General features: G+C 40.3%; 1 protein-coding gene across 1 annotated transcript in view; it reads left to right on the top strand.

Moving 5' to 3' along the window:
- The window catches only part of atp2c1 (ATPase secretory pathway Ca2+ transporting 1), a 167,225-nt gene that overhangs the window by 130,227 nt on the left and 14,496 nt on the right, over nucleotides 1–22,502 (top strand). Inside the window, 8 exon segments of the mRNA XM_034173700.1 lie at nucleotides 6,363–6,519; nucleotides 9,473–9,643; nucleotides 14,516–14,613; nucleotides 14,990–15,040; nucleotides 15,334–15,500; nucleotides 17,448–17,516; nucleotides 18,749–18,865; nucleotide 19,328. Coding sequence (XP_034029591.1) covers nucleotides 6,363–6,519; nucleotides 9,473–9,643; nucleotides 14,516–14,613; nucleotides 14,990–15,040; nucleotides 15,334–15,500; nucleotides 17,448–17,516; nucleotides 18,749–18,865; nucleotide 19,328 — 831 coding nt within the window.

The raw sequence follows: 22,502 nt of genomic DNA, 5'->3' as shown, positions 1-22,502 counted from the left end.
GTTACAGGAGAGTTTGTAATGAAAGACGTGCGGAGGATTTCGCACAAAATGCTCAACAAAAAACCAACTCCGTGTTGGAAACCATTTGGAAGATTCAGATGGCTTTTCAGTCGAGTGAGTATCCAAGAAATTGTAACAGCTTGACATGCCACAACATGTCCTGTGAGACTTCCAACACGGAGGTGTTTTTTTTGTTGCGCGCCATGAGCGGCTCCGGAATTCCTCCGCACGTCTGTCTCAATGTGCCGAAAAAGTACAGATGTCCACGTCTTCCGCAATTCCTGTGGAAGTCAGACGACGTCCCGGATCAACACAGCATCCAGTGTGGAAATGAATGGCACATTTCACTGTTACAGGAGTTTTTGTCATGGAAAGAGGAGCGGAGGAATTCCGCGCGTCGAGGTGGAGCCGCATGGCGCAAAGCAACGCCGTGATGAAGCCTCACAGGACATGTCTGGCATGTCCAGCTCATGCACAATTTCTCGGATAGTCACACAACTGAAAAGCCACCGAAAGCCGTCTAAAAGCCATCTGAAAGCCATCCTGTGAGACCAACACAGAGGTGGTTTTGTCCCGCGGCACGGTGGTGCATCCCTCCGCTTCTCTTTCAATGAAATGTGAATTGTCAGACCTTTTGTGTGACTTAGTGCTTAGCTCAGATAAGATAATTATAGTGGGCGATTTTAACATCCACACAGATGCTGAGAATGACAGCCTCAACACTGCATTTAATCTATTATTAAACTCAATTGGCTTTGCTCAAAATGTAAATGAGTCCACCCACCACTTTAATCATCTTAGATCTTGTTCTGACTTATGGTATGGAAATTGAAGACTTAACAGTATTCCCTGAAAACTCCCTTCTGTCTGATCATTTCTTAATAACATTTACATTTACTCTGATGGACTACCCAGCAGTGGGGAATACGTTTCATTACACTAGAAGTCTTTCAGAAAGGGCTGTAACTAGGTTTAAGGATATGATTCCTTCTTTATGTTCTCTAATGCCATATACCAACACAGTGCAGAGTAGCTACCTAAACTCTGTAAGTGAGATAGAGTATCTCGTCAATAGTTTTACATCCTCATTAAAGACAACTTTGGATGCTGTAGCTCCTCTGAAAAAGAGAGCTTTAAATCAGAAGTGCCTGACTCCGTGGTATAACTCACAAACTCGCAGCTTAAAGCAGATAACCCGTAAGTTGGAGAGGAAAATGGCGTCTCACTAATCTAGAAGATCTTCACTTAGCTTGGAAAAAGAGTCTGTTGCTCTATAAAAAAGCCCTCTGTAAAGCTAGGACATCTTACTACTCATCACTAATTGAAGAAAATAAGAACAACCCCAGGTTTCTTTTCAGCACTGTAGCCAGGCTGACAAAGAGTCAGAGCTCTATTGAGCCGAGTATTCCTTTAACTTTAACTAGTAATTACTTCATGACTTTCTTTGCTAATAAAATTTTAACTATTAGAGAAAAAATTACTCATAACCATCCCAAAGACATATCGTTATCTTTGGCTGCTTTCAGTAATGCTGGTATTTGGTTAGACTCTTTCTCTCCGATTGTTACTTCATCCAAACCATCAACATGTCTATTAGACCCCATTCCTACCAGGCTGCTCAAGGAAGCCCTACCATTATTTAATGCTTCAATCTTAAATATGATCAATCTATCTTTATTAGTTGGCTATGTACCACAGGCTTTTAAGGTGACAGTAATTAAACCATTACTTAAAAAGCCATCACTTGACCCAGCTATCTTAGCTAATTATAGGCCAATCTCCAACCTTCCTTTTCTCTCAAAAATTCTTGAAAGGGTAGTTGTAAAACAGCTAACTGATCATCTGCAGAGGAATGGTCTATTGAAGAGTTTCAGTCAGGTTTTAGAATTCCATCATAGTACAGAAACAGCATTAGTGAAGGTTACAAATGATCTTCTTATGGCCTCAGACAGTGGACTCATCTCTGTGCTTGTTCTGTTAGACCTCAGTGATGCTTTTGATACTGTTGACCATAAAATTTTATTACAGAGATTAGAGCATGCCATAGGTATTAAAGGCACTGCGCTGCGGTGGTTTGAATCATATTTATCTAATAGATTACAATTTGTTCATGTTCTTCACAGACTAAGGTTAATTATGGAGTTCCACAAGGTTCTGTGGTAGGCCACTCCAGGACCTTGAAATGCTTCTTACGCAGCCCCTCCTTAGTTGCCCTGGCTGTGTGTTCAGGGTCATTGTCATGCTGGAAGACCCAACCATGACCCATCTTCAATGCTCTTACTGAGGGAAGGCGGTTGTTTGCCAAAATCTCGCAATACATGACCCCACGCATCCTCCTTTCAATACAGTGCAGTCGTCCTGTCCCCTTTGCAGAAGAGCACCCCCAGAGTATGATGTTTCCACCCTCATGCTTCACGGTTGGGATGGTTTTCTTGGGGTTGTTCTCATCCTCTACACATGGTAAGTGCAGTTGATTCCAAAAAGCTCTATTTTGGTCTCTTCTGACCACATGACCTTCTCCCATGCCTCCTCTGGATCATCCAGATGGTCACTGGTGAACTTCAAACGGGCCTGGACGTGTGCTGGCTTGAGCAGGGGGACCTTGCTGCCCTGCAGGATTTTAAACCATTACAGCATCATGTGTCCCCAATCAGAACAGGAGTGACATGTTTAGCCGCATGTTCTCCTTGAATTGCTGGCTGTCTGAGTGGTGTCCAAAAAATTCTTCTTTATGTTCTTCATTGCCATATACCAACACAGTTCAGAGTAGCTACCTAAACTCTGTGAGTGAGATAGATTATCTCATCAGTAGTTTTACATCCTCATTGAAGACAACTTTGGATGCTGTAGCTCCTCTGAAAAAGAGAGCCTTAAATCAGAAGCGCCTGACTCCGTGGTATAACTCACAAACTCGCAGCTTAAAGCAGATAACCTGTAAGTTGGAGAGAAAATGGCGTCTCACTAATTTAGAAGATCTTCACTTAGCCTGGAAAAAGAGTCTGTTGCTCTATAAAAAGCCCCCCGTAAAGCTAGGACATCTTACTACTCATCACTAATTGAAGAAAATAAGAACAACCCCAGGTTTCTTTTCAGCACTGTAGCCAGGCTGACAAAGAGTCAGAGCTCTATTGAGCTGAGTATTCCTTTAATTTTAACTAGTAATTACTTCATGACTTTCTTTGCTAATAAAATTTTAACTATTAGAGAAAAAATTACTCATAACCATCCCAAAGACATATCGTTATCTTTGGCTGCCTTCAGTAATGCTGGTATTTGGTTAGACTCTTTCTCTCCGATTGTTCTGTCTGAGTTATTTTCATTAGTTACTTCCTCCAAACCATCAACATGTCTATTAGACCCCATTCCTACCAGGCTGCTCAAGGAAGCCCTACCATTAATTAATGCTTCGATCTTAAATATGATCAATCTATCTTTATTAATTGGCTATGTACCACAGGCTTTTAAGGTGACAGTAATTAAACCATTACTTAAAAAGCCATCACTTGACCCAGCTATCTTAGCTAATTATAGGCCAATCTCCAACCTTCCTTTTCTCTCAAAAATTCTTGAAAGGGTAGTTGTAAAACAGCTAACTGATCATCTGCAGAGGAATGATCTATTTGAAGAGTTTCAGTCAGGTTTCAGAATTCATCATAGTACAGAAACAGCATTAGTGAAGGTTACAAATGATCTTCTTATGGCCTCAGACAGTGGACTCATCGCTGTGCTTGTCCTGTTAGAGCTCAGTGCTGCTTTTGATACTGTTGACCATAAAATTTTATTACAGAGATTAGAGCATACCATAGGTATTAAAGGCACTGCGCTGCGGTGGTTTGAATCATATTTATCTCATAGATTACAATTTGTTCATGTAAATGGGGAGTCTTCTTCACAGACTAAGGTTAATTATGGAGTTCCACAAGGTTCTGTGGTAGGACCACTTTTATTCACTTTATACATGCTTCCCTTAGGCAGTATTATTAGACGGCATTGCTTAAATTTTCATTGTTACGCAGATGATACCCAGCTTTATCTATCCATGAAGCCAGAGGACACACACCAATTAGTTAAACTGCAGGAATGTCTTACAGACATAAAGACATGGATGACCTCTAATTTCCTGCTTTTAAATTCAGATAAAACTGAAGTTATTGTACTTGGCCCCCACAAATCTTAGAAACATGGTGTCTAACCAGATCCTTACTCTGGATGGCATTACCCTGACCTCTAGTAATACTGTGAGAAATCTTGGAGTAATTTTTGATCAGGATATGTCATTCAAAGCGCATATTAAACAAATATGTAGGACTGCTTTTTTACATTTGCGCAATATCTCTAAAATTAGAAAGGTCTTGTCTCAGAGTGATGCTGAAAAACTAATTCATGCATTTATTTCCTCTAGGCTGGACTATTGTAATTCATTATTATCAGGTTGTCCTAAAAGTTCCCTGAAAAGCCTTCAGTTAATTCAAAATGCTGCAGCTAGAGTACTGACGGGGACTAGAAGGAGAGAGCATATTTCACCCATATTGGCCTCTCTTCATTGGCTTCCTGTTAATTCTAGTATAGAATTTAAAATTATTCTTCTTACTTATAAGGTTTTGAATAATCAGGTCCCATCTTATCTTACGGACCTCTTAGTACCATATCACCCCAGTAGAGCGCTTCGCTCTCAGACTGCAGGCTTACTTGTAGTTCCTAGGGTTTTTAAGAGTAGAATGGGAGGCAGAGCCTTCAGCTTTCAGGCTCCTCTCCTGTGGAACCAGCTCCCAATTCGGATCAGGGAGACAGACACCCTCTCTACTTTTAAGATTAGGCTTAAAACTTTCCTTTTAGCTAAAGCTTATAGTTAGGGCTGGATCAGGTGACCCTGAACCATGCCTTAGTTATGCTGCTATAGACTTAGACTGCTGGGGGGTTCCCATGATGCACTGAGTGTTTCTTTCTCTTTTTGCTCTGTATGCACCACTCTGCATTTAATCATTAGTGATTGATCTCTGCTCTCTTCCACAGCATGTCTTTTTCCTGATTCTCTCCCCTCAGCCCCAACCAGTCCCAGCAGAAGACTGCCCCTCCCTGAGCCTGGTTCTGCTGGAGGTTTCTTCCTGTTAAAAGGGAGTTTTTCCTTCCCACTGTCGCCAAGTGCTTGCTCATAGGGGGTCCTTTTGACCGTTGGGGTTTTTCTGTGATTATTGTATGGCTTTTGCCTTGCAGTATAAAGCGCCTTCGGGTGACTGTTTGTTGTGATTTGGCGCTATATAAATAAAATTGATTTGATTTGATCTTGATCTTGATCTGTCACACCTGTGAGGTGGAATGGATTATCTCACAAAAAGAGAGTGCTCACTAACACAGATTTAGACAAATTTCTGAACAATATTTGAGAGAAATGTGTCTTTTGTGGATATAGAAAATGTTTTAGATCGTTGAGTTCAGTTCATGAAAAATGGGAGCAAACACAAAAGCGTGAAGTTTATGTTTCTGTTCAGTGTAAATATAAGGTGTGCGGCAGCTGTGCATTTTGTTTTTTTCTATTTATTTATACTTTTAAGATGCTTAAAATGATGATGGACAGACAGACATGGTGAAGTGCTGACATCATTCCAAATGTGGAAGAATCCAGAAATCTGGACTAGTTCTGAGGCCTAATGGGTCTTGGACAGTGGGTAGCCCAGGCCTGTTCAGGGGTTTGGATTTATTGCCGTGAACTAGAGCCTGACCAGTATTTTAGTTGCCCGATCATATCATCTGATATGTGGCTTTCTCAAACATATTTGTATCTTCATTATTTTTTACAGATATAAAAGCTTTTATTTTACAGAATAAACATTGCATGAAAACACTGGCTATTGGAAACTGAGTCATAATGTAGTTTATCCAGCAGAGGGTGCTCTGACATAGTTTTAAATGCTGTCAAGCATGGCTTGTACCCCCGTCACCCCTTGGTCACATTAGCAGCAAGAGACAGAGGCAAACCAACCAGCTGCTGTTCATTTCCAGAGCCTTTGTTTTACAGAAATGAGACAAGTGGCTGCTACGCCAGCTAGGCGGGGAGAAAATAGCTAAGAAGTCTATTTTACACAAACGCTGAGTGATGCAACACGGCGACTGCCAGTCTGAGTGACAGCAGCATGATGGCAGCTGGTTGGTTGCACAAACAAAATAATCCAAGATGGAGGAATACGCTCCCAGACAGTTGTTTCTATATAAATCTAACATGTTTGGAATTTTTATTTTGTAAAATTTAGCGAGTAATAAACATTGATATATCTGTATTGTCATTTTTTTTAACTCTTTAATATCAAAAATCAATATGTGTTGGACTCAGCTGTGAACCTTATGTGGGTTTGTGTCTCCATCAGGATAAAGCTGGAGTCTACTTCATGAAGGGAGCCTATGAGAAGGTCATTCGATTCTGCAGCTCCTACAACAGCAGAGGCGCTCCTTTACCCCTCAACCACCAGCAGAGGGAGCTCTACCAGCAGCAGATCAGCTACATGGGCTCTGCCGGACTGCGAGGTGAAAATATTTAGCTATGCACTTGTTTGCTGCAGCTTTCATTTAATCAGCTATAAGATGAAAGTTGTGACATTGTAAAAAAACAAAAAAAACCTGATGGGTCTGAAGGTGGCACTCAGACAATGTAATCCAGAAGGAAACTACTTATGTTCCAACTGCAGAGATTAACAGAGTTACAGGTCCACAACAGGAGCAGTATACAAGGTGCATTCAGTAAGTATCCAACCTTTGGCCACAAAAAATACAATTACTCACCTGGGGGTGTGAACTCCTAATCCCCCTTGAAGTAGTTTCCTTGGGACTCCCCACACTTCTCCCAGTGGTTCTGCCCTTGAGGGAAGCATTTTTGGAAGACCTCATTGGGGATGGTGTCCAGCTGGGCTGTTGTGTTTCACAAGATGTCTTCTCATGATTCAAATTGAGTCGTTTTTAGTGTCATTTTGATATATATATATATATATATATATATATATATATATATATACATCAAAGGCATCGCAATATACAATTATAGACTTTTGATGAGGTGTACCCGTGATTATGCAGACCTGGTCAGGATGGCCTCAGTTGAACCCCATCCTGACCAGGTCCACATAATCAAAATCAAAAGTCTATAACTGCTTTATTATATGGTAAACAAGAAAATTGAGAGTTTATCAAACATACTAAAACTGAAAAATCAATCTCAAGTTTCAACTCTTTATTATTACTGTCATACTGCACCGTCATCCCATCGATCAACTGTAGATGCCTGTTAAGTCCGTGACAAAGAATCATCAGACTTGGTTTCTTATAAAGTTTGCCATTCGCCTGTCTGGCTTCCACGTAAAATCGACCGAGTACTCCGTCAAACATCCGTCTGTCACAAGTTTCAAAGTTGGGCGCATGTCCCTTTTCAGTGACGTACTTGTGAAACAGGTTGGCTGCTGAGTGTGTATTTCTGCGGGTGTTCTTCGCATCATTTTCATGTAAAATTCGTTTTAAGTCAGCATCGCTAAAAGACGCAAACCTGTCTTCTGCCATCTTGTCAACAAACTGACAGCCAAAGTAGGCATTGTATCGCGTTATCTGATTGGTCATTATCGATAGAAGACGTCGCTTGATTAGCTAGTGCTGCTCTGCACGCGTGGTCTACTTGACTCCACCAGCGGTCAACTCAGCATGTGGTACAGCTCAGCAAGTGGTGAATGGGCCAATCAGAAGTTGGCAAAATCCCATATCATATAATAAATGCAACAATAGACCTCCCGATAATGCAAGGGAGTCTAAGAGAACGTCATCATGACTTTGACCTTGCCGCTCACCTGCCTGTGCTTTCTTCGGCCTCAGTGATGCTGGATGTCTCCATTGCCATGACTGAGATTTGGTTTCCAGGTTCTACCTGTAAGTCCACATCTCATCACTGGTTTTCAGGACGTCTGGCTCACTGCTTGAGCATTCCAGCATGTCCTGAGAGATTTCTAGATGCAGTTGCATCTGATCCATCGGTTAGTAGCTTCGGCATGAATTTCTCTGACACTCTCCACATGCCCAAATCCTCCGTCAAAATGGAATGTACCAAACCTGCGCTTATCTGCACCTCGTCCACAATTGCTTGGATGGTGACACTCGGGTCATCCATGACCAGAGTCTGTATTCTGTCGATCGCTTGGTCATTTCGGCTTGTGGATGGCCTACCAGAATGTGCTTTGCCCTCTACTGCTGTACGCCCATTTTTGAAGCGGTTATACTGTTCTTTTATTTGCGTTATGCTCATGATGTCATCGTCAAAAGCCAGCTGAATCTTGCGAATGGTTTCCACTTGGGTATCGCCAAGCTTTTTGCAAAACTTGGTGCAGAGTCTTTGCCTAATTTGTGTAATTGTGTAATTTCTACTATCATGTTATAGTAGAAGAGAATCCGGTGGCTGTTTAGTACACGTGTTCACTCTGAGGCTGACTGCTCGTGACCGATGTGCTCTGCAGATGACAAAAATAATTCACGTATGTGCAAGAAGGTTCCCTACACCTCCCCACCAAACGACCACTCACACGCTGCATTTGAGTGCACCTCATACCCAAAAGTAATCGTATCGGAGGAAAATAAAATTGAATCGAGCTCTCTAATGTCACACTGAGATGATGGTCATTTAATCAGCGCTCCATCAGGAAGCTTCTGATTCTAATACAATTACATTTTTTTCCGCAAAATCTGATTGGTTAAGCGTGTGAGATTTCAGACCGTATAATATCGGGTTAACCGTGGCAAAATATTCAACCATTTCACATTTGGATGTATTACTCCGCACCCTGATCAGCCCCATGCGCTGCTATACAGATATCAATAATGGCGCTGTCAGCTGGGATCAAGAGAAAGTTGCGTACAGACAATGATGCTGAAATGGGTGAATTTAAGCTCCCATACAGAAGTATTGATGTGGATTCTGATACAGAATTACCGTTTCACATTTGATGGATTTTCACATTTGATGGATTACTGCGCGCCCTGACCGCTGTGGGAGCGACACTGCCTCTTGGTAAACCTTGCCGACTGAATAATAAACCGTGCAAACGATGGAATTGGATTAGAATGGGAATAACCCCCTTGTGTCAGATGATTTGCGGATGTTCATGCTGGATTACGGTCGCAAATATCAGTTTTACCGGTACACTTTGGACTTTCTTACACCATGAAACAACAAAATGTTTTAGTCATCACTTCATTTGCCTCCTGCAGGGGGCGCCCTGCTGTTCTTCCTGGTGGTGTTGAAAGATTTTTGTGGCGTTTTGCTCGTTATGCCAAGCTGCCTTACAGGAGATGCTGTTGATGTCCAGCAGTCACTGTTATTAATGTTTTTCTTTCCACTGTAGTGTTTAATGGAATCACCTACAGTAACTGTTCTGTATGATTTGTGTTTTTTGATCTCCAAACTAACATGCTGAGGAAACGTGTGCTGCTCTTCTCTCTCACCCAGTCTTGGCATTTGCCACGGGTCCTGAACTGGGGAATCTGACCTTCCTGGGTCTGGTGGGCATCATCGACCCGCCCAGGTCAGGAGTCAAAGAAGCGGTGAGCACGCTGCTCACCTCAGGAGTCGCCATCAAGATGATCACCGGAGATTCTCAGGAGACCGCCGTGTCCATAGGTCAGAGGGCAGACTCAGTCCTTTGTACACACTATCACAATAAAACAGTCAGTCAAAGGACTTGCAGCTCGCCCTTATTTTTCTGTGTTCACTCAACTCTTTGTGAGAGAAGTTTAAATATTGAAATCATTAAACACCAATGTACTCATCACATTGATACTCAGTCAAGTTCTATGTATAATATCCCTAATTTTAGACACTTCCCCAAATAAAAAGTAAGTCCCTTCGGTCGCTCCCTTGTTTTCACTCGGGGTCGCCACAGCAGATCAAAGGTGGATCTGCATGTTGATTTGGCACACGTTTTACACCGGATGTCCTTCCTGACGCAACTCTACTTTACATGTTTCCACTTTACATGGAGAAATGCGGCAGGTGTGGGGTTTGAACCAGGAACCTTCTGTACTGAAACCAAGCACACTAACCACTTGGCTACCACACCTGCTTGACATGTCTCCAAATAATAATTACCCAAATATTAGACATGTCTTCAAATAATAATTACCCAAATATTAGACATGTCTTCAAATAATAATTACCCAAATATTAGACATGTTTTCAAATAATTACCCAAATATTAGACATGTTTTCAAATAATTACCCAAATATTAGACATGTCTCCAAATAATAATTACCCAAATATTAGACATGTCTCCAAATAATAATTACCCAAATATTAGACACGTCTCCAAATAATAATTACCCAAATATTAGACACGTCTCCAAATAATAATTACCCAAATATTAGACACGTCTTCAAATAATAATTACCCAAATATTAGACACGTCTCCAAATAATAATTACCCAAATATTAGACGTGTCTCCAAATAATAATTACCCAAATATTAGACGTGTCTTCAAATAATAATTACCCAAATATTAGACACGTCTCCAAATAATAATTACCCAAATATTAGACATGTCTTCAAATAGTAATTACCCAAATATTAGACACATCTCCAGCAGGGGTGGTGGCCAAGTGGTTAATGCGCTTGGTTTCAGTTCAGAAGGTTCCGGGTTCAAATCCCACCCCTGCCACATTTCTCCATGTAATGTGGAGTTGCGTCAGGAAGGGCATCCGGCGTAAAACCTGTGCCAATTCAACATGCAGATCCACCTTGGATTTGCTGTGGCGACCCCAAGTGCAAACAAGGGAGCAGCCGAAGGGACTTACTTTTATTAGACACATCTCCAAATAATAATTACCCAAATATTAGACGTCTTCAAATAATTACCCAAATATTAGACATGTCTCCAATTAATAATTACCCAAATATTAGACATGTCTCCAATTAATAATTACCCAAATATTAGACATGTCTCCAAATAATAATTACCCAAATATTAGACGTCTTCAAATAATTACCCAAATATTAGACACGTCTCCAATTAATAATTACCCAAATATTAGACATGTCTCCAAATAATAATTACCCAAATATTAGACACGTCTCCAAATAATAATTACCCAAATATTAGACACATCTTCAAATAATAATTACCCAAATATTAGACACGTCTTCAAATAATAATTACCCAAATATTAGACACGTCTCCAAATAATAATTACCCAAATATTAGACACGTCTCCAAATAATAATTACCCAAATATTAGACACGTCTCCAAATAATAATTACCCAAATATTAGACACGTCTCCAAATAATAATTACCCAAATATTAGACACGTCTTCAAATAATAATTACCCAAATATTAGACACGTCTCCAAATAATAATTACCCAAATATTAGACACGTCTCCAAATAATAATTACCCAAATATTAGACACGTCTCCAAATAATAATTACCCAAATATTAGACACGTCTTCAAATAATAATTACCCAAATATTAGACACGTCTTCAAATAATAATTACCCAAATATTAGACACGTCTCCAAATAATAATTACCCAGATATTAGACACGTCTCCAAATAATAATTACCCAAATATTAGACATGTCTCCAAATAATAATTACCCAAATATTAGACACGTCTCCAAATAATAATTACCCAAATATTAGACACGTCTCCAAATAATAATTACCCAAATATTAGACATGTCTCCAAATAATAATTACCCAAATATTAGACACGTCTTCAAATAATAATTACCCAAATATTAGACATGTCTCCAAATAATAATTACCCAAATATTAGACATGTCTCCAAATAATAATTACCCAAATATTAGACATGTCTCCAAATAATAATTACCCAAATATTAGACACGTCTTCAAATAATAATTACCCAAATATTAGACACGTCTCCAAATAATAATTACCCAAATATTAGACATGTCTCCAAATAATAATTACCCAAATATTAGACATGTCTCCAAATAATAATTACCCAAATATTAGACATGTCTCCAAATAATAATTACCCAAATATTAGACACGTCTCCAAATAATAATTACCCAAATATTAGACACGTCTTCAAATAATAATTACCCAAATATTAGACACGTCTCCAAATAATAATTACCCAAATATTAGACATGTCTCCAAATAATAATTACCCAAATATTAGACATGTCTCCAAATAATAATTACCCAAATATTAGACATGTCTCCAAATAATAATTACCCAAATATTAGACACGTCTCCAAATAATAATTACCCAAATATTAGACACGTCTTCAAATAATAATTACCCAAATATTAGACATGTCTCCAAATAATAATTACCCAAATATTAGACATGTCTCCAAATAATAATTACCCAAATATTAGACATGTCTCCAAATAATAATTACCCAAATATTAGACACGTCTCCAAATAATAATTACCCAAATATTAGACACGTCTTCAAATAATAATTACCCAAATATTAGACATGTCTCCAAATAATAATTACCCAAATATTACACATGTCTTCAAATAATAATTACCCAAATATTACACATGTCTCCAAATAATAATTACCAAATATTAGACACGTCTCCAAACAATAATTACCCAAATATTAGACACGTCTCCTAATAATAATTACCCAAATATTAGACACGTCTTCAAATAATAATTACCCAAATATTAGACATGTCTCCAAATAATAATTACCCAAATATTAGACACGTCTCCAAATAATAATTACCCAAATATTAGACACGTCTCTAAATAATAATTACCCAAATATTAGACACGTCTCCAAATAATAATTACCCAAATATTAGACACATCTCCAGCAGGGGTGGTGGCCAAGTGGTTAATGCGCTTGGTTTCAGTTCAGAAGGTTCCGGGTTCAAATCCCACCCCTGCCACATTTCTCCATGTAATGTGGAGTTGCGTCAGGAAGGGCATCCGGCGTAAAACCTGTGCCAATTCAACATGCAGATCCACCTTGGATTTGCTGTGGCGACCCCAAGTGCAAACAAGGGAGCAGCCGAAGGGACTTACTTTTATTAGACACAACTCCAAATAATAATTACCCAAATATTAGACGTCTTCAAATAATTACCCAAATATTAGACATGTCTCCAAATAATAATTACCCAAATATTAGACATGTCTCCAAATAATAATTACCCAAATATTAGACATGTCTCCAAATAATAATTACCCAAATATTAGACACGTCTTCAAATAATAATTACCCAAATATTAGACACGTCTTCAAATAATAATTACCCAAATATTAGACACGTCTCCAAATAATAATTACCCAAATATTAGACACGTCTCCAAATAATAATTACCCAAATATTAGACACGTCTCCAAATAATAATTACCCAAATATTAGACACGTCTCCAAATAATAATTACCCAAATATTAGACACGTCTCCAAATAATAATTACCCAAATATTAGACACGTCTTCAAATAATAATTACCCAAATATTAGACACGTCTTCAAATAATAATTACCCAAATATTAGACACGTCTTCAAATAATAATTACCCAAATATTAGACACGTCTTCAAATAAGAATTACCCACATATTAGACACGTCTTCAAATAATAATTACCCACATATTAGACACGTCTCCAAATAATAGTTACCCACATATTAGACACGTCTCCAAATAATAATTGCCGAAATATTAGACACGTCTTCAAATAATAATTACCCAGATTTTAGACACGTCTTCAAATAATAATTACCCAGATATTAGGCATGTCTTCAAATAATAATTACCCAGATTTTAGATACGTCTCCAAATAATTACCCAAATATTCGACACGTCTCCAAATAATAATTACCCAGATTTTAGATACGTCTCCAAATAATAATTACCCAGATATTCGACACGTCTCCAAATAATAATTACCCAGATATTCGACACGTCTCCAAATAATAATTGCCGAAATATTAGACACGTCTTCAAATAATAATTGCCGAAATATTAGACACGTCTTCAAATAATAATTACCCAGATATTAGACACGTCTTCAAATAATAATTACCCAGATATTAGATACGTCTCCAAATAATAATTACCCAAATATTCGACACGTCTACAAATAATAACCCAAATAGTAGACATGTCCCCAAATAATAACCCAAAAATTAGACACGACCACAAATAATAATAACCCAAACATTAGACACGTCCCCATTTGTCCTGTCCTGTTGGCTGATTGCGTTGTTGGCCACAGAGGTTGATGAGATAACCATGAATATGATCAAACAAGGAATAATTCCTGTTGATATGGGAATTATCTGTTACTCTGCTCTGTTCAAATTGGGATTGGACCTCTTAACTTTTAGGTTTGTGTCAGATGTGTGAAATCAAAGAAACCTTTGCAAACCCGGGAGCTTTGAAGTGTGCTGCTTGGTGGGTTTCTGCCGGGTTATTCAGTGGCTCTGTGACGTCTGCGGCACAGACAGCTGCTGAGCTGACTTTGTCTTTGGACTGTGTCTCTGCAGCCGCTCGTCTGGGTTTCTACAGTAAAGGATGTCTGTGTTTGTCAGGAGACGAGGTGGATCAGCTCGACCTGCAGCAGCTGTCACAGATCGTCTCCCGAGTGAGCAAACACCTTACAAACACTTTTCCACAGATTAACTGCTGACACATTTTAAACATTAACCATTATTTCCAGGCGTGCGCAAAACTAGTACGTGCACATGGCTAACGATAAACAAAGAACTTGTCAGGAGGAACCTAACTCTTTGATTTGTAGGTTTATATGTAATGAAATATTCAGGTTTTCTCCTCCAAGAAGAAGGTTGTAATGTTGACAGTTTAACCCTCACGAGGGCTCAGGATGGATTTTTGTGGTGTTTCAAAGTGCTTGTATATTGTGACAAAATGAGAACTGTTTGTGTTGTTCTTGGTACTGTGTGTGTGTGCGCGTGTGCGTGCGTGTGTCAGTTGTTGAAGGTTGTGTTGTCTGTCTGCAGGTTGTGGTGTTTTATCGAGCCAGTCCCAGACACAAGCTGAAGATCGTCAAGGTGAGACTACGCTGTGCCAAACAGGACCACGGACTCGGGTTTCTTTTTTTTTAATCTGATCACAGCCGTGCGCGGCACGAACACGCGTGCTGTGGTCATAGTCCTGTGAGAGAACAAGAGCACTGATTTACTCTTGATATGGACCACATTTGGTGGGAAGATTGAGGGTCACGTTCAGACAAGGTGATCTGATTTTGAGGAAAATTGGTTGAAGGTCAAGGTGCTTGTGTACCGGGGCATTTAGAACAGTGATGGTTGCTGCTAACCACTGATGTAAAAATGTGTGCACGCAGTCGCTCCAGAACATCGGCGCCGTGGTGGCCATGACGGGTGACGGTGTAAACGATGCCGTGGCTCTGAAGGCCGCCGATATCGGTGTGGCGATGGGCCAGACGGGAACCGATGTCTGCAAGGAAGCCGCCGACATGATCCTGGTGGACGACGACTTCCAGACAATCATGTGAGTCAAACGCTACCGAACGCAGTCTGGACTGTGGAGCGCTTCTGGTTCCAGTCCACCAGGTTAAAATTTAATTCAGTGAGGGATTATTACAGACAATTCTACTGTTTTTCCAACATGTTTTAATGAGGACTTGATTACTTTTAATTATTTTGCGTAGATGTTCTAGGGAGGTGATGGTCAAGTGTTGGGCTTGAGACCAGAGGGTCCTCTTTTGAAAGCCCAGCCTGTTCAAATTCCACTAAAGGCCCTTGGGCAAGGTCCATAATTCCCAAGTTGCTCCCGGTGTGTAGTGAGCACCTTGCATGGCAGCAGCCTGACGTGTGTGAGTGTGTCTGTGTGAATGGGTGAATACGAGGCATCGTGTGGCATCAGTGCTTTGACCATCTGATTCAGATGGAAAAACGCACGATATAAATGCAGTCCATCTACTATGCAGGAATGTAATGTACACGTCTACATATAAAACTGTTAAGATCAATTTAAACAATACATACAGTGGGGCAAAAAAGTATTTAGTCAGTCCCTGATTGTGCAAGTTCTCCTACTTAGAAAGATGAGAGAGGTCTGTAATTTTCATCATAGGTACACTTCAGCTATGAGAGACAAAATGAAAAAAAAAATCCAGGAAATCACACTGTAGGATTTTTAAAGAATTTATTTGTAAATTATGGTGGAAAATAAGTGTTTGGTCAATAAGAAAAGTTCAACTCAATACTTTGTAACATAACCTCCTTTTTACGGAGCCACTCCTTCCTTGCCTGAGCGGTGTGTTTGGGATCATTGTCATGCTGGAACACCCAGCCACGTTCCATCTTCAATGCTCTCACTGATGGAAGGAGGTTTTGGTTTAAAATCTCATGATTCATGGCCCCGTTCGTTCTTCCCTTAACACAGATCAGTCGTCCTGCCCCCTTTGCAGAAAAACAGCCCCAAAGCATGATGTTTCCACCCCCATGCTTCACAGTAGATATGGTGTTCTTGGAAAGCAACTCAGCATTCTTCTTCCTCCAAACACGACGAGTTGAGTTTTTACCAAAAAGTTCTATTTTGGTTTCATCTGACCACATGATATTCTCCCAGTCCTCTTCTGGATCATCCATATGCTCTCTGGCAAACTTCAAACAGGCCTGGACATGTACTGTCTTAAGCAGGGGGACACGCCTGGCACTGCAGGATTTGAGTCCCTCTCTGTGTAGCCTTTGTTACTTTGGTCCCAGCTCTCTGCAGGTCATTCATCAGGTCCCTCCGTGTAGTTCTGGGATTTTTGCTCACCATTCTCATAATCATTTTGACCCCACGGGATGACATCTTGCGTGGAGCCCCAGATCAAGGGAGATTATCAATGGTCTTGTATGTCTTCCATTTTCTTACAATTTGTCCCACAGTTGATTTATTCACACCAACCTGCTTGATTATTGTAGATTCACTCTTCCCAACCTGGTGCACATCTACAGTTTTCTTCCTGGTGTCCTTTGACAGCTCTTTGGTCTTGGCCATGGTTGAGTTTGGAGTCTGACTGTTTGAGGCTGTGGACAGGTGTCTTTTATACAGATAACGAGTTGCAACAGGTGCCATTAATACAGGTAACATGTGGAGGACAGAAGAGCTTCTTAAAGAAGAAGTTACAGCTCTGTGAGAGCCAGAAATCTTGCTTGTTTATGGATGACCAAATACTTATTTTTATACCATAATTTACAAATAAATTCAAACAAATAATTCTTTTTTCTCATTTTGTATCATAGTTGAAGTGTAAATTACAAACCTCTGTCATCTTTCTAAGTAGGAGAACTTGTACAATCAGGGACTGACTAAATACTTTTTTGCCCCACTATATGAGCAGTTGTTTACACACTGTTATGTTTGTGATTCATAAATGTGCTTCATCAGTAAAACACCATCAGGTTGTCTTCACGTTTATTAAAGCAGCATGTTTTTCTTTTTCAGGTCAGCCATTGAGGAGGGAAAAGGGATTTACAACAACATTAAAAACTTTGTCCGCTTTCAGCTCAGCACGTGAGTTGATTATTTATTTTGTTTCTGTCTAAGTTAATAAAATAAATAGCATTGAAAAGTTTAAAAACACATTAATGTTTGATGGACATAACATTTGTTCTCCTCTTCAAAAATGGCACACTGTACCTTTAATCAAGTCAGACAGAGTTTTTCTGTCATGTTGACAGTTTATTTTTTTCTTTTTAACATTTCTGAGTGGGGTTGCATACTTTTAAAAAAAAAAAACAATATAACCCCTAAATGTCTTGTTTGAACAAGAGCTAAACCTGGACTGATTTGATTGTCAAATCAGAATCAGATTTATTGCAAAGTAAGTTCTCACATACAAGTAATTTGATCTGATGTCATTGGTGCACAAACAACAATAATAACAAGAAAATGAAAAAAATACTTCTGCAAGAAGTAAAGAAGTAAATTTGCTCTTTTTATTGGAAGACGTTAACAGAGTTTTTGTTCTTTCACTGAGAGACTCTGTAGCTCTGTTCGGCTGCCGGCAGTGGAGGGGTGGCTGGATTAAAAAATATCTGAGCACGGTGCAGTATAACAGCATTGTGATAACAGTATAATGGCGCAACGCCGTTGTTCCATTGTCTGGGGAAAACCCGGCATTATGTAGAATGGCCCAGTCAGCTGCTCCCTTGTTCACTGAAGTGTTAAAGAATTCAAAAATTGTTCTAATAAACTGGAATGGAAGTTTAATATGAAATTGTTTTGAATAAATTTGTCTGCTGAGGTCAGGGAACATGTGCCAGTGCGGCACATCTCCACATGACAGCCACTAAAGCAACAACGGTCCATCTCCACCTCTTTAAGTAGCTATCTACTTACCACAGCCAGGTGAAACTTGGGCGTGTCCTTGGCTGGCTGAAACATGGGCATGTCCTTGGCCCGGGTAAAAAGCATAGGCGTGTCCTCGACTTTGTCCAGTGTCTGGGCTCTTGAACACTGTGGCACCTGCTTGCTGGATCATGTCAGTGGTCCTCCTCATCTAAGTCTCACTAACTAACTATTCATTTGACACAAAGTCATTCCAGTGGGACCCAAGGATCCTCCACAGAGACCTGGTACCTCAAAAGTACTAAACTTGTCTTTGTTGTAGTTTAGGACATTGAATCGTGTTTGCAAAACCCTGCAGACACAGATGAAAAGATAATCCCCATTGTGAACACAAAGCCTTACAGGTTTTCTTCAGTGAACAGTTTCTTATTTGGGTTTCTCCTGCTGGTCACCAGGAGTATTGCAGCACTGACACTCGTCTCCTTGGCAACACTGATGAACTTCCCTAATCCGCTGAATGCAATGCAGATCCTGTGGATCAACATCATCATGGATGGACCACCTGCTCAGAGGTACAGAGACATGAAGCATCTCGGGCTTTAAATGCATCTCAAAATCTACTAAATACAGAAATTCATAGGGATTAAAGATCTCTGTCGCTATGATGGATTTCCATCAATTGTGCTGTCAAAATGCAGGGTTCACGCTAATGCAAAATCAAGGCTGGATGCAAGATATAACATTTACCATGTTCAAAAAAATTACTTTTTGAATGTCCCTGTTTTGTTTTTGTTGTTTCTCCTTGCAGTGAGGTCCCTGTGCTTGTCGCCAACCGAATGGTTCCCCCCCCCCATAAATCATTCACTGCGCATGCATCATTAGCTACGGTTCACTGATTATCACCTCGTTTCTGCTTCAAACTGCCTCCAGTCATCATCTGTCTCAGCGAGAGATATCTGAAGCTTTTGTACAACAATCATTTCCACAAAAATTCAGCATTATTTCATCATAAAAGACAGAGAAAGCCATCAGAGTGTCTCGGCTACATGAGGTGCTAGCTGATGCGTTCACTGTGCATCGGCTATTTCAAAGCGTCACCAAGTATTGCCTCGTTTCTGCTTAAAACTGACTTTAGAATGATTTAAGAGGTTTTACTTTGTCATCTGATGGTTAATAATCAATCATTTGATTGCTTTGGGTGAAGAGACTCTTTCAGACAAGCTGCTGAGCTCTGAAATGACACATGCGCAGTGGAGGCAGGGCAGACCAATTTTGGGGTGGGGTCGGTCTGTGGCATCTGTCTGCAGGAGGAGGAGAAGGGGGGCAGTGTGTTTGAGTATGTTACAGTGAGCAGAGAGCAAAGTTTTGCAAACATATTTTTAAACTTTTGTTTTAAAGTCTGCTCTGAGTGTCCTCGCTGTGGTTAAACTAAAAACACCACTGCAGACCCGTGATGCATTAACAACAAATACTAACACTCCTCCTTCCCCCACCATGCGCCGAAAATCTCTTCCTGAGGACAGCATGACATAAATGCGCTGATAAAACCTACTTACCTCTTAATCAGGTTGCACTTTCCACATAAATACACAAATTCTTGATTGTCCCTGATCAGAAACTGCAAACCAGGAGCGCATCCAGATGGAAAGTGGTTGTTGTGGGGGGGCGTGCCTTCCACAACATCCCTTGATTAACGGTCCACTTTTGAAGACACTTTTCATACTACTACTACTTACAATAATAATTTTAACAACTAAAATGTTTAAATCAGTATTTCTGTGGGCCTAGGTTTTACTATAGTTCTGGTCTAAGTTTAATTGATGAGACATATAAAAATAAGTTTCCTTCAACATTTCTGTGTAACTAAAGTGGGATGTGAAGCAGTATCTCTTTTTAATGCTGCTGTACTTTAAATACGTATATGTTTCATATTCTCCTATCACAGGGGTCACCAGCCCTGTTCCTGGAGAGGCCCCGCCCTGCATGTTTTCCACGTCTACCTCCTCAAGTTGCACCTGATTTTAAAAGTGGTGTCTTCCAGCTGTTGATTAGCTGAGCACACCTGATACAGTTCATTGCCTGGGAGTGGGTCAGGGAGAGTTAGAAAACATGCGGGGCAGGTGCCCTCTAGGACCAGGGTTGTGCATAGCTGAAATACATCAACACATTAAGCACTATAACTAAATTTGTGGGTATTGGGGTGAGAGAATAGTCATCAAAAAACCTTCCAGAATGCATCCAGTGGAGATCAGTAACCCAACACTGAGCGGCCCTCAGACCCCTTGCTGACAAAGAACCCCCCCCTTCAGATCTTGGCTGCAGGCCTAAGATTTTAATTGGTATTGAATGAAGTAAAAGCTGTAGAAAAATGTGTTTATCCTGATGTATTTAAATAATGTGTACGAGGTTTGTGAGAAAAGTATCGTACCTTTTTATTTTTTTTTCAAAAACTATATGGATTTGATTCATATGTTTTTACGTCAGCCAAGTTTGAACCTTCGTGCGCATGCGTGAGTTTTTCCACGCCTGTTGGTTGCGTCATTCGCCTGTGAGCACGCCTTGTGGGAGGAGTGGTCCACCCCCTCGTCGGATTTTCATTGTCAGGAAATGGTGGAATGATTTGGGCTTTTTTCCATCAGAATTTTTTCAGAAACTGTTAGAGACAAGCAGCTGGAAACCATTCGAAAAATGTATTTGGCTTTCGGTGAAACTTTTACGGGCTTCACAGAGAATAAGGACTGTTACTACAGCTTTAAGGACGCCCCACAATGGCGCGCCGCGCTCCGAGCCACCATCGAGAGGCAGAAAACACCACATCATTTCTAAACGGATCGCTGTGTGGAGCTGGGACCGTCGTGAGCAATTTCTCTGGTTATCACAAGAGCTGGACATCAGCCATTTTCCGTCAGATTTCACTTTTAACAAGAGATTTTGCCATGGAAAGCCGCGCGGAGGCTTCGCGTCAGGAAAGATTCACTGATCGAGCGAGACAAAGGAACACCTCCGTTTCGGAGTGCCAGGGGACGAGTTAGGACAAGCCCAGCTCTCCACAATTTCTCTTATACTCACTGGGCTGGTAAGCATTGAAAGCCAAGATAGGCAGAGATAGGCTAAAACACCAGGTTGCTGGTGTTTTAGCGACACCAGCAACCATAGTCAATTGTCTTCCGGGGGCCAGAGCAGGCGACATTGAAGGAAATTTGAAACTGCAGGCTAAGGCTAAGCGTAACTTTGGTAAGATTGTAATTCACGTCGGCAGTAATGACACCCGGTTACGCCAATCGGAGGTCACTAAAATTATGTTTTCCTTGAATTGCTGGCTGTCTGAGTGGTGTCCAAAAAATGAGGTGGGCTTCATAGATAATTGGCAAAGCTTCTGGGGAAAACCTGGTCTTGTTAGGAGAGACGGCATCCATCCCACTTTGGATGGAGCAGCTCTCATTTCTAGAAATCTGGCCAATTTCATTAAATCCTCCAAACCGTGACTATCCAGGGTTGGGACCAGGAAGCAGAGTTGTAGTCTTACACACCTCTCTGCAGCTTCTCTCCCCCTGCCATCCCCTCATTACCCCATCCCCGTAGAGACGGTGCCTGCTCCCAGACCACCAATAACCAGCAAAAATCTATTTAAGCATAAAAATTCAAAAAGAAAAAATAATATAGCACCTTCAACTGCACCACAGACTAAAACAGTTAAATGTGGTCTATTAACCATTAGGTCTCTCTCTTCTAAGTCCCTGTTAGTTAATGATATAATAATTGATCAACATATTGATTTATTCTGCCTTACAGAAACCTGGTTACAGCAGGATGAATATGTTAGTTTAAATGAGTCAACACCCTTGAGTCACACTAACTGCCACAATGCTCGTAGCAAAGGCGGAGGATTAGCAGCAATCTTCCATTCCAGCTTATTAATTAATCAAAAACCCAGACAGAGCTTTAATTCATTTGAAAGCTTGACTCTTAGTCTTGTCCATCCAAATTGGAAGTCCCAAAAACCAGTTTATTTGTTATTATCTATTGTCCACCTGGTCGTTACTGTGAGGTTCTCTGTGAATTTTCAGACCTTTGTCTGACTTAGTGCTTAGCTCAGATAAGATAATTATAGTGGGCGATTTTAACATCCACACAGATGCTGAGAATGACAGCCTCAACACTGCATTTAATCTATTATTAGACTCAATTAGCTTTGCTCAAATGTAAATG

This window comes from Thalassophryne amazonica, chromosome 7, assembly GCF_902500255.1.
Source record: "Thalassophryne amazonica chromosome 7, fThaAma1.1, whole genome shotgun sequence".
NCBI classification, from domain to species: Eukaryota; Metazoa; Chordata; class Actinopteri; order Batrachoidiformes; family Batrachoididae; genus Thalassophryne; species Thalassophryne amazonica.
The sequence above is the reverse complement of the archived record's forward strand: the minus strand, read 5'-3'. Positions and strand labels throughout refer to the sequence as shown.